Genomic DNA, 14,316 nt, shown 5'->3' on the forward strand with positions numbered 1-14,316 from the left:
GTCGTGGTGACAAGTGAGACGGCGTCATGGTTGCTCTACACCTACCCTCTTCTTTTTGCATGCCGTCCCCGCGCAGGGGCCTCGCTAATCTACCGTATCGCTCCAATTTTAGAAATACTGTCTTATTTTTACAACAGAGCCGCTCCAGCGGGGAAAATGCCGCCTGGTGGGAAGTCTGTTGTAGGTTTTTCTGAATTACTGCAGCTTGTTTGTTGTTTAGCCATGAGACGAATTAGGAAAATAGTTGGTACATCACGCGTGGTGTCTGCTTTGGGTCACTCATCTGTGCCGTCGCCGTTTTCCCTCCTACAGCCGTCAAGTTCCCTGGAGACATTCTTTGATTCTCTGGTGGCACAAGCAAGAATCCCCAACGTCTTCTCCATGCAGATGTGTGGGGCGGGACTGCCCGTCGCTGGATCCGGTACCAACGGAGGTAGTCTTGTGGGTATCTTTTAGTCTTAAAGGGGGGGAAAAATCACAAATCAATCGGGCAGTTTTTTCTGTTTCATTGACACCCTGATAGGAATAGTAGACGTGGGCGCATGCAGAAGTCCTGTGGAATTTTGATAACCTTTGTTCTAGAACCTTTAGAAAATGGATACAATTGGGAATTATTTTTATCTTTCCTAATTACCTTGCCATCCAAAAGCTGATGATTGTCATTGCTTCCCCCAAATCCATTAAAGGTTCTTAAAAAATTTTTTTTCTTTGAAGGGTAACAGTTTTTGGCGGGTTGGAGAGGGGCAGGTGAGGAACCGTAGGGGGTGCGGTGAGCGGGCTTTTCTCTGCCTTGGGGAAGCAGAGGGAAATGCTGGTGATGTCATCAGTGCGGTGGGGAGACAGGCACACCTGTATATCCTTTGTCTCTCTGTGCGCACGCGTGCGCACACAGCGGAAAGCTTTCTATTAGACAGATCAAAGCCATCACCGCTGTGGATATGCTGTGGCCTGGGCGTCCCCTCAATGAGCCCTGCACCCCGATGTCTAAAGCAGGAGGTGACAGGGACGATGTACAAGAAGGGCACCTCAGGGCACATGCCCACAACCCCTCTAATCGAAGCAAGCCCAGTTGCTTTCGTTTGCTAACAGTACACACAGTCTTTTTTTTTTTTTTTTAACGTTTATTCATTTTTTGATAGAGACAGAGCGTGAGTGGGGGAAGGGCAGAGAGAGAGGGAGACACAGAATCCGAAGCGGGCTCCAGGCTCCGAGCTGTCAGCACAGAGCCTGACGCGGGGCTCGAACTCATGGGCCGTGAGATCATGACCTGAGCTGAAGTCGGACGCCCAACCGACTGAGTCACCCAGGCGCCCCAAGTACACACGATCTTAATACCTTATGTACCCCCTTTTCTGGACAGAGGGCAGCCTAGGATTCATGGGGCGATGTTTTATAGTTTGACAGCATGCAGTTTTGGGTAGGGAAGCTCTTTTGTTCTGCTTTCCACGCACAATTGTAAGACAGTAAGTCTAAGTCCTCTGAGGAACTAAATTCCCGTCAATCAACGCAGTTAACTATTTCGCTTCATGTGTTTGGAGGAAGCGAAGTCTCGAGACCATAAGGCTAAATTGTATGTACTTCCTTTACATAATGGAAACCCCCAGAGCATCTCGATTAAGCTAGGGTATGATATTGTTGGACCTTTGGATACATGGCCCCCCAAACGTTCCCTGTTTAATTTTCAAGCACATCTATCTGTTTTGTAACATCACAATAATGTGAAGGTACTGATCCCAGTGAGGATTCACCTTCTGATCGCATGCTTTCTCTGTGTAACGTGTTGCTGTGCCTACGTATTTCTTCTTACCCCCGTAAATATTTTTCTTCTCAGGTCCTGGGTGGAATTGAACCAAGTTTGTACAAAGGAGACATCTGGTATACCCCTATTAGGGAGGAATGGTATTACCAGATAGAAATTCTGAAGTTGGAAATTGGAGGCCAGAGCCTTAATCTGGACTGCAGAGAGGTATTTGCACCGTGATCTCTTTGTGTCTACCCCTGCGTGGCTGGGTCGCTTAAATACTACCGCTGGGACCCGAATAGAAAAATAGAAGGTCCGTTACGTTACAAGATAAATCATAGATTCATTACATTAAAAGTTACAGGGCCTTTTTGTATGATAATGAACTCCTCCTTCCAGAAAATTTGTTTCCTTCCAGTCACTTGGCTTCGCAGGGGAAAATTAGCATAAAATGGTGTGTGCGGAGGACTGTCCCAAGGGCCACGTCTGTCACTGTTCGTCTGGGCCTGCTGGTGACTGGACTGTGTTGAAGAGAATAGAATAAGCAGGTTTCGTCAGTGCGACGGGGAAAGGCGGCCGGGGGGCGGGGGGGGGGGGGGGGGGGCTAGAAATAAGCAAAATGAAACTCAGATCATCAGCTTAATCCTCCATTTGCCACCCCCCCCCCCCGCCCTCCCCATCACCCAGCTGTCACTCGAGGGGGCGCACCTCGCCTGTCCTCGCGGGAGGCACACGTGTAGAGCTGGGGCACCAAGTCACGTATGAGCCGTATTCACACCCTGTCTGCGTTTGGCTCCTTTGTGGCCACGATGGCATTATGAGGAGGACAACGTGACGAGGTTGGCCTGGTTTGTAGAATGTTCAGGATGAAAAATACAAAACCAAACGAGCTTTCAGAATGGTTTATAAAAACCACAGCATTTCATTAGATCCCCACGTGCCATCGCTTCCTTACGGTCCGTGCCTTCTGCCACCAGTTCCCAAACGCACACCCGTCAGAGCTCGATAAAGCGGTGCTCCCTTGCACTGCGATAGGCCCCAAAGCCGGGTTTGTCGTCAGAGACCCCTATCTGCCGTTAAAGAATCCGGCGGTAGAACCAAATGGGAGGGCCTACAATAAAATACAAATTCCACATGTGGGTGTGAGATCCTTTTCCTGAACGTGGCTATGCTTCCGTCAAATGCAGGTAGCGGGTGTCTGTTAAATAAAGACTCTCTGTCCTTCTCTTTCTCCATTTGTGGGCTAACACTTGACTTTGTATGATTTGTATACGTGGTAATTAACATGTCGCACCCGTCTGGAAAGACAAGTGGGTCTTTGCCCTCGGGGGCTCCTCCAAGGACATTTGAGCGCCCCCAAATGGGGGAATTTCTGCATGGAGAGAGCTGTGGACGGCGGTCACGTCACTTCCTTTTCCTGGCCTCAGTTTCCTTATCCGGGAAGTGAGCATTTGGGCTGGTGTCCAAGTTCCAAGAATAGGAAAGGAATTTAGCCACCAGTGAGGGACCACGGCTGCCTGAATGCGTATGTAGCAATGACAGTAATAGCAGGCTGCAGCCACGCATCGATTATGGAGTCTCATGTCTGTGCCTTTTCCCCGCCAACTCTCCTCTGTTCTAGTACAATGCAGACAAAGCCATCGTGGATAGCGGCACCACACTTCTGCGCCTGCCCCAGAAGGTGTTTGATGCGGTTGTTGAAGCCGTGGCCCGCACGTCTCTGGTGAGTCCTCGGGGCGCTGATAAATCTCGGGGACCGCCAGGTCATGACCACGTGCTGAGGGGTACTGCTTTGTACTCCAGTGGTCGTCATCCGAGGATTTTGAGGGGTTGGGTTTTTTTTTTTTTTTTTTTAACTATGACTTATTAAGTTCACAGTCTTACTCTTAACCAGCAAAGAATTTCTTCACTTTAACCTCAGAAGACTTGGATTTGAAGGTGCAATGCTGTTTAGTGTTTCAAATAATAGTGTAGTGGGTGTAGGACTTTTTTTTTTTTAATCTAAGAAAAAAAAATCCACTTGGTAATACTCTATATTAAAGTACATCGTAGACCAAGGATATATTTGCAGCCTGTAAAGAAAACAAATAAACCAAAAATTGTACTCTTTTTTTTTTTTTTTGGCCTTCATCCAAGCTGTGCTGGAATTTTAATTCCTTACTTCTGTAAAAGAATGTGATTCACAGAAGATGAAGGTCAATCAAAATCAAGCCCGCGTAATCATGATTAAAACCACGGCCAAGGGCGGCATGCATTTTGGAGAACTGGCTGACGGGTGTTCCAGTATGGCTCCAAATTTCCAGTTGGTTCGGGGCAACGGGATGGACCAAAGGCATTGACTGGGGAAGGGCACAGCTTCAGGGGTCTGATGCGCTTGAACGTAGCTAGGTGCCCGGGGTGGGATTCGGGCCCTCGGAGTCTCCATGCCCTCATCGCCGGGCTGTCGTGAGGGCTGAGGTAGAAAGCCCCCACACGGTCATGCTCGGGGAGGGGAAGCCTCTGTTTCATGTTCAGACCACGGTGCCGCTGCTGCTCCTTGTTCGGACGCGTGCCCAACGTTTCCCTCAGCTTCTTGGGTGTTTTCATAAGCCTCTGTCTGCACAGGGCCACGCTTGCAAGGTCACCAAAAGCGCGCGTCTCCCACCCAGAGTCTTTCTCCTGAACGAATGCCGGCCCGACCGTCCCACTGCTCCAGTGGCCGGATTCGAAGAACCAGTGACCGGAACATGCGTAGCAGCTGCTTTGTGACAGCTTCTCGCAGAAGCATGGGGAGGAGCAGGGGGCTTTTGGTTGTCCTGAACCAGACTTCAAGAGTCCGAGACCGTCATGGGAAGAGCGGCAGGTGATCCGAGAGGACGAAGAGGGGCCGTGAAACAGACGTAGGGCCGAGGCCCTTTTTGAGCTTGAGAGGATTTCCAGGCAGCAGCGGTCAAAAGCCAGAGTAAAGCTCCTCTCTTGTCTCGTATCTGCTGAATCAGAAAAAAGTGGCAAGTAAAGTTTTTAGTGCCCTAAATTCAGAACGCTGGCTGAAAATCAGACCATGCTTAAAATAAGGAGCCATATGCTGATTTTCTTCAGTAGTGAAAATGTCCTCAGCAGACCTGACATGAGCCTCTTCAGACGGAGTATTCTGGGCCGTAAATGTGTTCGGGCTTATCCTGCAGAAATGCTCGATGCGTGTGTACGTGTGACCCCAGCCAGCCTGTGGCCAGCCCCGGCCTGTGCGGGGCCCACGACCCCAGCCCCTGTGTGAGCCCCACGGGGAGAGAGCGGGCCACGCCTGCCAGGCGCTGGGACCCCAGACGGCGTCACAGCCCCCGTTCAGTGGTGACGGACTTTGTGAGAAAAGCAGGAGGTAGAGGGAATGAGATTACAGAACGTGTTTGCCTTGTCTAAAATTACCCTGTGACCTCAGAGCCTGTGTCAGGGAGGGGAGGACCCGGGCAGGCTCTCTGTCTTGGGCCGAGAAAGTCCAGGGAGGGCAGACGGGGTCCCTGGGTCAGCGCACGTGGACCACAGATGGCCAGTGTTCTTGCCTGTCGTGGCGTAGGGTTTCTTTCCAGTTAAGGGGATGGCTGACTTCTTTTTTTTTTTAAGTTTATTTATTTAGTTTTGAGACAGAGAGTGTGCAACAAGTGGGGGAGGGGCAGAGAGAGAGAAGCCCAAGCAGGCTCCACGCCATCGGCGCAGAGCCCGACGTGGGGCTCAAACCCACAAACCGCGAGATCATGACCTCAGCTGAAGTCGGACGCTTACCCGACTGAGCCACCCAAGCGCCCCGGGAAATGGCCGGCTTTGGGGAGTTAGACGCGGTGCAGATGTTGGGCTCGTGGCCTGGATTGTTCAGCTGGGATTTTAGGAATGCGTGGTTTATAGGTCCGTAATTTGAGAGGAGCCTCATGGGGAGTTCTGTGTATGGCAGAGACCTGGGCTCCCCGTCCCCCTAGGTGAAGTGCCCTTGTGTTCTGCCCAGCACTTCCCCATCTGTAAAATCCAGAAGCGGGACGATACCTGCTTGTGGATGACTTCTGACCCCAAACTCTGTGATCTGAGGGTCAAAACTGTCCCCCGAGGACACGTAGCTTAGCCTTCCGGGAGGCCCTTGGACTCACAGACATCTCTTTGGAGGCAGATGGTCCCCCATCCGATTCAGAGCTATACCCCTTAGGTGAGTTACTGGGCACCCCCCTGGGCCTGATCCCTCCGTCTGCACGTCGGTGTCGCTCCCAGCACTGACGTGGGGCCCCCTTCCCCGGGTGCAGGCCCGGCCGCCCTTGTCTTAGCTCATCCCTGGGTCCAGCAGATGACAGCCCCACCCTTCTCGGCTCCTCTGGCAGGGGATTCTGCCCTCTGATACACAGTTCAACTCGACTTCGCTTTTATAAAAGGTGAAAATGTGTTAACGCCGACATTAGAAATTGTACAGACCAGTCACTAAGTTTCATGATGGATGTTCCGTGGGAGGACGAAAAGCTTTGGGGCATTTTCTGCCCACTGTGTGGCCCGGGACAGGGTGGAGGGGGGCTTGCACCTGCCGGCTGTGGTCCTGTAGTAACACGGCGCTCGGGGTTTGTGCAGCAACTCCCAGCTTTCTCAGTTCTTGCCCCGATTGGCCCGCACACCATCCCTGCTTACCTGTCTCGCCTCCTCTCTGCTTCCATAACGCCCTCCTCCCGGACTTCTGGTCCCTGCACCCTCTTCATGGGGTCTCCTTTGCCAGCCTGATCCAGGGTGGGTCCCAGGCCCTTCCCTTCTCCCTGTGCTCTCTCGGAGGGATTCCATCCACGCCACATCACCGCCCGTCGGTGACTCTAGCCAGGCCCGCCCCCCGGAGCTGAGCCTCAAGAACCAGCGGCCTGTGCAAATCCCACTTGGACACCTTACTGGCTTGCCACAAAGCTCAGATCTCTCTTAATGGTCTCTGGTGAAGATGCCAGGGCGCCATCATTTCCTCTGTCTCCCCTCTGTTCCTTCCGATCCGCCCCGCCAGCCTCCACTGCTGACCTCGGTTTTACCCATTGAGGCAGCTTCTCTGCCCGTCCTCCCTCAGACACATCTCGTGCCGGCCCCCCACCCCCGCCCTTAGCTCAGCTCAGCTTCTTGGAGATGCTCTCTCCCCACTGTCTCCCCAGTGACAGGCACCTGTTACTCCCAAGTCGGTGCTCTCCTAGCTGAGCCCCCTCCCATGCCCTCGTGGCCCCGCCCCCTCCCATGTCCTGGCCCCACCCCCTCCCATGCCCTGGCCCCGCCCCCTCCCTTGCCCTCCTGGCTCCGCCCCTCCCGTGCCCTCCTGGTCCCGCCCCCTCCCGTGTCCTGGCTCCGCCCCCTCCCTTGCCCTCCTGGCCCCGCCCCTCCCGTGCCCTCCTGGCTCCGCCCCTCCCGTGCCCTCCTGGCCCCGCCCCCTCCCATGCCCTCCTGGCTCCGCCCCCTCCCATGCCCTCCTGCCTTTGCTCCATCACACTCAGTCCCAGCTGTGCCCCTGTCCCAGGCTCTCCTAGATCTGTTCCTGTCACATACACTCCTAGAGCTCTTCCTGTCGCACACTTCTCTCGTTCTGACCTGAGCTGGGCCCTCGCTCTGCCGGCCGTTTTCGAGGAGACACACCCGGCACGGTTCTTCCCTCTGAGCTGGCAGGTGCGGGTAGATGTCCTTTGGAACCTACGCTCGCCCTGGTGAGCTGATGGGAGTTAGTTGCGTTTGACTTGTGGACTCGGCAACTGGGGGACATGTGCCGGTTGGCGTTGTCCATCCAGACCCAGGGCGGGAGGCCCAGGTGGACGCTGTGTGGCCTTGGCTGTTCGCTTTTCCCGCAAATACTTCCCGAGTCTCTCCTGGGGGCCCGGTGTTAGAACTGCCAGGTGGGACAGACAGCAGGCCTCTGTCCTTAAAGGACTCAGACTGTGCTGCAGGAAACAGAAATTCGGCACTTCCACCAACGAATGTCAAATTCTAACCACCGCAGGAAGAAAGAGCGAGGGGGAGAGCTGCATGACGGGATAGCAGCATGGTGGGGAGGGTTTCCTGGACAGGAGGGCGTCTGAGCTGATGTCTGGAGGAGCAGAACGATATCGCCGGAGAGCAGAGAGCCCCCCCACAGGGCTGCGCACCGGGATGAGTTCCGCGCTGGGAGTTCAAAGGAGAGGCGATGCCCGAAAGGCTCGGAAGGTTCTCTCTTCTAAAGGGTCGTTGGCCACTGCCGTGACCCTGGGCGCGTTACTTCACCTGTGCTCCGGTTCCCTCGCCCATAAAGTGCTGGGGGTGGGGTGGGGTGATACTGTGCTGGTGGGGTTTTTTGAGAATTCAAGGAATTACTGCTGCAGAGGGCTCGGAACAGCGCCTGATACTTAGGACTCCGTGTGGACTGTAAGGACTCCGTGTGCCTGGGGGATCTTAATAGCTGGGGATTCGTCATCACCGCTCGCCTTCCAGAAGACTGCTGTCTCGGCCAGGCCGTCCCGAGGAAACGTTGTTTACCGCCACGGGCATCTGGCGAGGGGATGAGGAGAGCTGGGAACGGTTTCCTCTTGACGCGCCAGACGAGTCATGGTTTCTCACGTGCTCTCTTTCTGTCCAGATTCCAGAATTCTCTGATGGTTTCTGGACCGGGTCCCAGCTGGCTTGCTGGACGAATTCTGAGACGCCTTGGTCTTACTTCCCTAAAATCTCCATCTACCTGAGAGACGAGAACTCCAGCCGATCGTTCCGCCTAACCATCCTGCCTCAGGTACGAACCGGCCCGTGTGCTTTTCTCCCGGAGCGCGTCCCGTGCGGAAGTCAGGCACTTGGTGCGGGACGTGCCGGTACAGATAGCACGTCTGTGTGGGGTGTCGATCGCCACGGTGATGCCGTGTGACAGGTGACCGCAAAAGCCAGCAGCCCTGTCCGCGTGCGTGAGTCTGGGCGGGTTGCCTGGTCTCCGCAGGCTCGCTGGCGTGCTTGGCCGGGCCTCGCTTGGGTGGTCTAGAGTGGCCTCACTCACGAGTCTAGTGGCTCCCACCGTCCAGTGGCTGACGCACGGGGGTGGCGGGGCTCAGAGAGAGAGGGGAGACACGCAGGAGCCCCCGGAGCAGGCGCACAGCTGGCCATCACCTCCCGTGCACTGCTGCCCCTGGGGGCCCGGGGGGGGGGGAAGTGCGCCCACCTCCCAACGGGAGGGCTGCACAGTGCCATCGCAAGGGCCTGGCAACAAGGGAAGGTCGGGAATTGAGGACATTTTTGCAGTATCCACCAAAGCACCAGTACATATTTTGGTTTTTGGTGGTTTTTTGTTTTTTTTTTTACTTTATTTTTAATTTTTGTAATGTTTATTATTGAGAGACAGAGAGAGACCGAGCATGAGCTTGGGAGGGGCAGAGAGAGAGGGAGACACAGAATGTGAAGCAGGCTCCGGGCTCCGAGCTGGCAGCACAGAGCCCGTCGCGGGGCTCGAACCCACGAACCGTGAGATCATGACCGGAGCCGAAGTCGGACGCTCAACCGACTGAGCCCCCCAGGCGCCCCCTCCTCTTCCTAAGCTTCTAATCAAACAGCATTTTGTGCCCTGCTCCGTCTCGCTCTGGCTCTCGCTCTGGTCCCCCTTCGGGAACCTCCCAAGTGCCCTCCATGTACCCCAGCCCCCTTCTTTCTCTCCTAAAAACGTTGCCACGTAATCTTCTCTGTGGCCGCTCTGAGCCTGCTCTGCCTGCCGTGAGCCATCAGTGGGTCCCCGCTCCGTGCGTACTGACTCCTCATTGCCGGTGGCTTTCTGGGACCTGCACCTGCGCCCTGCTACGCCCTTGACCCACCACTCACCGGTCACTGTCCTCTAGGGCTCTGTGCTCGCTCCGATCGCTTAACCTTTGCTCCTGCCAAGCCCCTGCCTGAAATGCCCTCTCCTCCCCACTCCTTCTGCATATCCAGATTCTTCCCATCCTTCAAGATCCAACTCAGACAAACCCTCTTTTGTTGACCTTCCGCTGAGCAGAATAACCCGTTGTGAGGCTGCCCTTCAGACTCATAATGCATGTTGTTTAGTCGTCTCATCTGGCATGCAGTCGTGTCTGTAGGGTGTGTTTTATGCTGCTGCCTTTTTCATTCGGCTTCTGTTTTCTTTAAAAGCACACGCACGCACCCTTACAGTTCTCCCTCAGCTACATTAATTCCTCGAAGATAAGAACCAGGAGACTGAAGACCTTGTTCCTTCCCAGGAATGACTGGGCCGGGGAGGCTAGTGGGTAGTAACAGTTTTTTGAACAGAACGGATGAGTGTGCCTTTGTTGTGACTTGGTGAATTGGGGATAAAGGATGGGATGGGGGAGGGGGGGTAAGGAAGGAGGAGTCATTTCAGAGGAAAAAAGGAAGTGATGATAATACTACCTTTTTCCTTCTCGACTGCATATGGGGGGAGGGGGGACGTGCCTTCCAGGAATGGAGGGTTACTGGGGAAGAGCCCAGAAGCCTCGGGAGAAGGCTTCACAGAGGATACACGCGGCCTGAGCCCCAGGCTTCGGTTACGTTCTCAGCTCTGCCCCTGACTCACACTGTAACTTTGAGCAGATCGCCTCGCCCTTTCTCCGTCTGTCCCTTTAACTATAAAAGAGGATTCCCGATACTTGCCAGAGACATTCTCACTGCATACGGTGCTGTGTTTTCTGTGTCTTTAAAATAATTGCGCGCCGTGATTGCATTTTGGGCACACCTCGAGAGGTAGGCATCATTTCATCAGCGTGGTTCGTAACTAAAGTTGAATCCTAGCTTCAGGACAAAGGTGAGCACGTAATGGTAAATTAATGGCATGGGGTTGGCTGCCAGCATCAGGGACTCCTAAGAAACCAAGAAAACAGGCATTCGGCGGAAAATCTGTTATGTCCACAGCAGGCGGTTGGATGGGCAGTTGTGAACTGTCGCCTGCTGAGAATCTCACAAGCTCCGGGTGCCACTGACACACCCCTCAGGGTCAGCGCTGGGGGTGGGGGGGGGAGCATCTCCTAATACTCCTGCCCCCCCACTTCCTAACATTTAGGGCAGCCATCAGGGCTCCTTGTCCCCAAAGTTTTAGAATGGGGGGGCCCCTGCCTAGGACCTCCGATAACAGCAGTACTGGAGGGGCATATGCTGGCTAGTGCAGAAAAGCGTTGTGTCAGAGGCATCTCTGAAATTTTGTCCGTCTCCGGCGCTCTTTTCCAAAAGCACATGGGCTGAATCTGTCTTGGCCAGTTTTCAAAAGCGGCCCCCAACCCCAGCCCACAGGCGAATTCTGGTTTTCTTTTCCCCAGAACCCTAAAAATGTAAATAATGCCAGTCTACCCCTGATTGGTCTATGGGTGCTATTTTCGCGTGAGGCAGACAGTTTATTCTGAGATCTACCAATACTGCAGCTCTCCTAGCATGTTCCAGCATCTACAGTCTGGAACCTTTACTGGAAGTCGTCCGGGAGACACGCAGGAAGAGTAAAAGATCCCAGATTCAGTCTGCGTGTTTTTGTATCGGTAGCGTCTGTTACAGGACAACGTGATGATTGATTGGGTTTTATTATAGAATCAGTTGGGGGAGTGTGTGTGCTCGTGTTCGTGTACTTTCCTAGGGCTTGCTTACAGAACCTTAGGTGAAGGTGCTTTGACGGCAGGTAAGTGTATCTGCCTTTGCCTAATTTAAGTTGATCCGGGGAAGTCGTGCTTTTCATTTGGTGCCGATGAGGCTTAGCCCCTCTCACTCAACGTAGCGCACACCTCCTGAGGTCCTCCTGTGTGCCTGTCGTACCCTAGAAGCCTAGGCACCAGGATACAGTGAGGAACAGAATGAATGGGTCCTTGTCTTGAAGGAGGGCTTGGAGACAGACAGACCAGTCGGGCAGGGTTCTAAGGGCAAGGCTGTTCCCTGGACGCAGCAGCCGCTGCAGGCGATGTCCTTGCTCGCCTCCCTGCCTTGCAGCCGCCCTCCCTCTCGCCTTCTCTGCACTGACCGGGTCAGTGATGTTCCTCTTCCTCAGGGGTCCGTTTGATCAGATACTCTCTCTGCAGCCTGACTTCTGGTTTCCTTTCCTGCTCTCGTGTCCTCACTCCTTGTGGCTGGTGCTCTGTCCTGCCTCCTGCTGTCGGGGTGCAGCCGGGAGGCAAACCATTCCTTCCTTGGGACAGCCCCTCCCTGCTGCACCCTCTGAAAATACCCCCCCCCCCCCCACACACACACATACACACTCCTTTTGGCAACAAAGCCCAGGGCTCGAGACCTTTCCCTCCAAATCCTTCCTCGTGCTTTTGCCCTTTAGGGCCGCTCAGTACTCACAAGAAGGTCCTTCTTCCTACTCGTGTTGTAATCTTACGCTTTATTTTTCCAAATGTTTGGTATTTTGTGTTACTCAGCCACTGTATTCTCTCAGTTGCCTGCATTTGAATACTTTGCTGTTAAAAGAACAAAGGGAGCCTTCTTACTGATGCAAGGATGATTTGCTCTCTGATTGTTTTAAGTTTTGACTCATTTCCTCTGGAACTCGTGCCCTGCCCCCCCTCCCCCCAAGGACCTCACGGGCCATGTTTGTGTTTATTGAACTTCACAGCCCCTGCAAGAAATGGCCCTCAGCCAGGACAGACCCTTCTTCCACGAGGTGTGCTCTATCTTCTCTCTGACTCTGACGGCTTCTCTCTTTTTGACTGAGGGAATAGATCCTCCTGCTTCTGCCTTGCTGCCTGCTTGGAAGCTCCCTTTGGCAGAGGATGACAAGGACAGTGTCCTAGGCCAGTGAGGAGCCTTTGCTGTTGCTCGGGAGAGAAGATGATGCCGATGGTCCAGACTGGGCGGTAGCCATGGGGATGGGAGCGATGATTGCATTCAGATTCCATTTCAGCGGAAGGCCTGCTGTGTAGGGAAAGAGATCCTGGCCCGGTGTTGCAGGGCCTGAGTAACTGGGTGAATCACGGATTTACTGAGACAGAAGACCTTAAACAAAAGGCACATTTGGGGGAAATGTTCCCAGTTCAGTTTTTTTAATATTAGACTTGAGATGCCGGTTGAGTGGCGAATGGGCAGGAAGACGTAAGAGTGTGGCTATGGCAGCAGAGATCTGCCTGGAGGTCAAGATTCGGGGGTCAGCATAGAGCCCAGGGGTGTGCTTAGGGTCACGGGGCCACATGGGTCACCCAGGGGGACAGCCAGAAGGAGAGCCCAGAGCCCTGGAGTTCTCCGATGCTTGCAGTGAAGAAATTAGCGGCCGGTGAGTTGGGAGGAAGAAGAGAGAACCCTTTCTCAGAAGCCAAGGGAAGGAAGAGGTCTCAGGGGGAGACTTCACTGGGCGACATTGCCGTGGAGGGGCCTGTCGGAGCGGTTCCCCCCGACTCCGCATTTACCTCCTGCCTCCTCCGTAAATGGGGAGCTTCAAGGGGGCAGGCACGGGGTGTCCTTCAGCCCTGTGGTGCTGGCCCTGAGGCAGTATCTAAGCCATGCCAAGTGCTCTGTCAATAACAGCCGGCTGGTTGGCCGGCCGGGCGGACATCACTGTGGCGCCCCCGTGGAGTTACAGGTGGAGCACGTGCCTTCGTCACTTTCAGCGATGCTTATCACCACGCCTTGTGCTCTCAGCTTCTGGATGGCAGGATGATGTCCCTGCACCCCTCCCCACCCCACCCCACCCCACCCCACCCCACCCCACCCCACCGTGTATCTCCCCACAGCACCTGGGAGGCGGGGGCGGGGGTTCCGAACGCGGCGTGACCTCGACAGCTCCGCGACGCTGCCCAATTCATGCCCCTCCTTGTCTGTTTGCTCTGTCCTCTTATGTAGCTTTACATCCAGCCCATGATGGGGGCTGGCCTGAACTACGAATGTTACCGATTCGGCATTTCACCTTCCACCAACGCGCTGGTGATCGGTGCTACCGTGATGGAGGGCTTCTACGTGGTCTTTGACAGAGCTCGGAAGAGGGTGGGCTTTGCGGCAAGCCCCTGTGCAGGTAAGCGACGCGTGCGTTGGACAGAAGACCCTAACCGGAGCGCTTTATTGGAAGCGATTCTTGGTAGCGTGTCAGTTGCTACTGAATTGTTCGGTGCGGGCCTGTCGTCACTGATCGGTCTTACCAGTAAGACGTACCGTAAGATTGTGGAGAGGAGTGAGCGAGACAATCCACGTAAGGCGTTTAGCCCTGTGCTTGACACATGGGAAGTGCTTGTAAATGTTAGCGTGATAGTTGTCTCTCGGGCTAAATTTAAAATGGTGTCTCAAAGGGGCGCCTGGCTGGCTCAGTCAGTTGAGATTCCAACTTCGGCTCCGGTCATGATCTCATGGTTCGTGGGTTCGAGCCCCGCGTCGGGCCCTGGGCTGACAGCTCAGAGCCCGGAGCCTGTTTCACATTCTGTGTCTCCCCCGCTCTCTGCCCCACCCCCACTCTCGCTCTGTCTTTCTCTCTCAAAAATAAATAAACATTAAAAAAAAGGGTATCTCACACCATAGAATAAACATACGCGGCCTTGGGGATGAATTACAGGCTTTTTGACAGTGAGATCAAAATAAATAAAGCAGATTCGTGGGTAAGCTGTGTGTTTTTCTTTCCCTCCAAGAAGTCTTCGTCGTGAAATAAGTCAATGCCTATCATTGCTATTTCTTGA

The 14,316-nt window shown here is 54.2% G+C and overlaps 1 protein-coding gene across 1 annotated transcript in view; it reads left to right on the forward strand.

The window, feature by feature from the left end:
* Nucleotides 1–14,316, forward strand: part of BACE2 (beta-secretase 2) — a 92,540-nt gene that overhangs the window by 54,634 nt on the left and 23,590 nt on the right. Inside the window, exons 4-8 of the mRNA XM_086676009.1 lie at nt 313–441; nt 1,832–1,966; nt 3,363–3,464; nt 8,316–8,465; nt 13,496–13,664. Of these exons, the coding sequence (XP_086532135.1) occupies nt 313–441; nt 1,832–1,966; nt 3,363–3,464; nt 8,316–8,465; nt 13,496–13,664 (685 nt within the window). The remainder of the gene's footprint in view (nt 1–312; nt 442–1,831; nt 1,967–3,362; nt 3,465–8,315; nt 8,466–13,495; nt 13,665–14,316) is intronic.

This window comes from Puma concolor, chromosome C2, assembly GCF_028749965.1.
Source record: "Puma concolor isolate L17-30 chromosome C2, mPumCon1.1.hap2, whole genome shotgun sequence".
Taxonomy (NCBI): domain Eukaryota; kingdom Metazoa; phylum Chordata; class Mammalia; order Carnivora; family Felidae; genus Puma; species Puma concolor.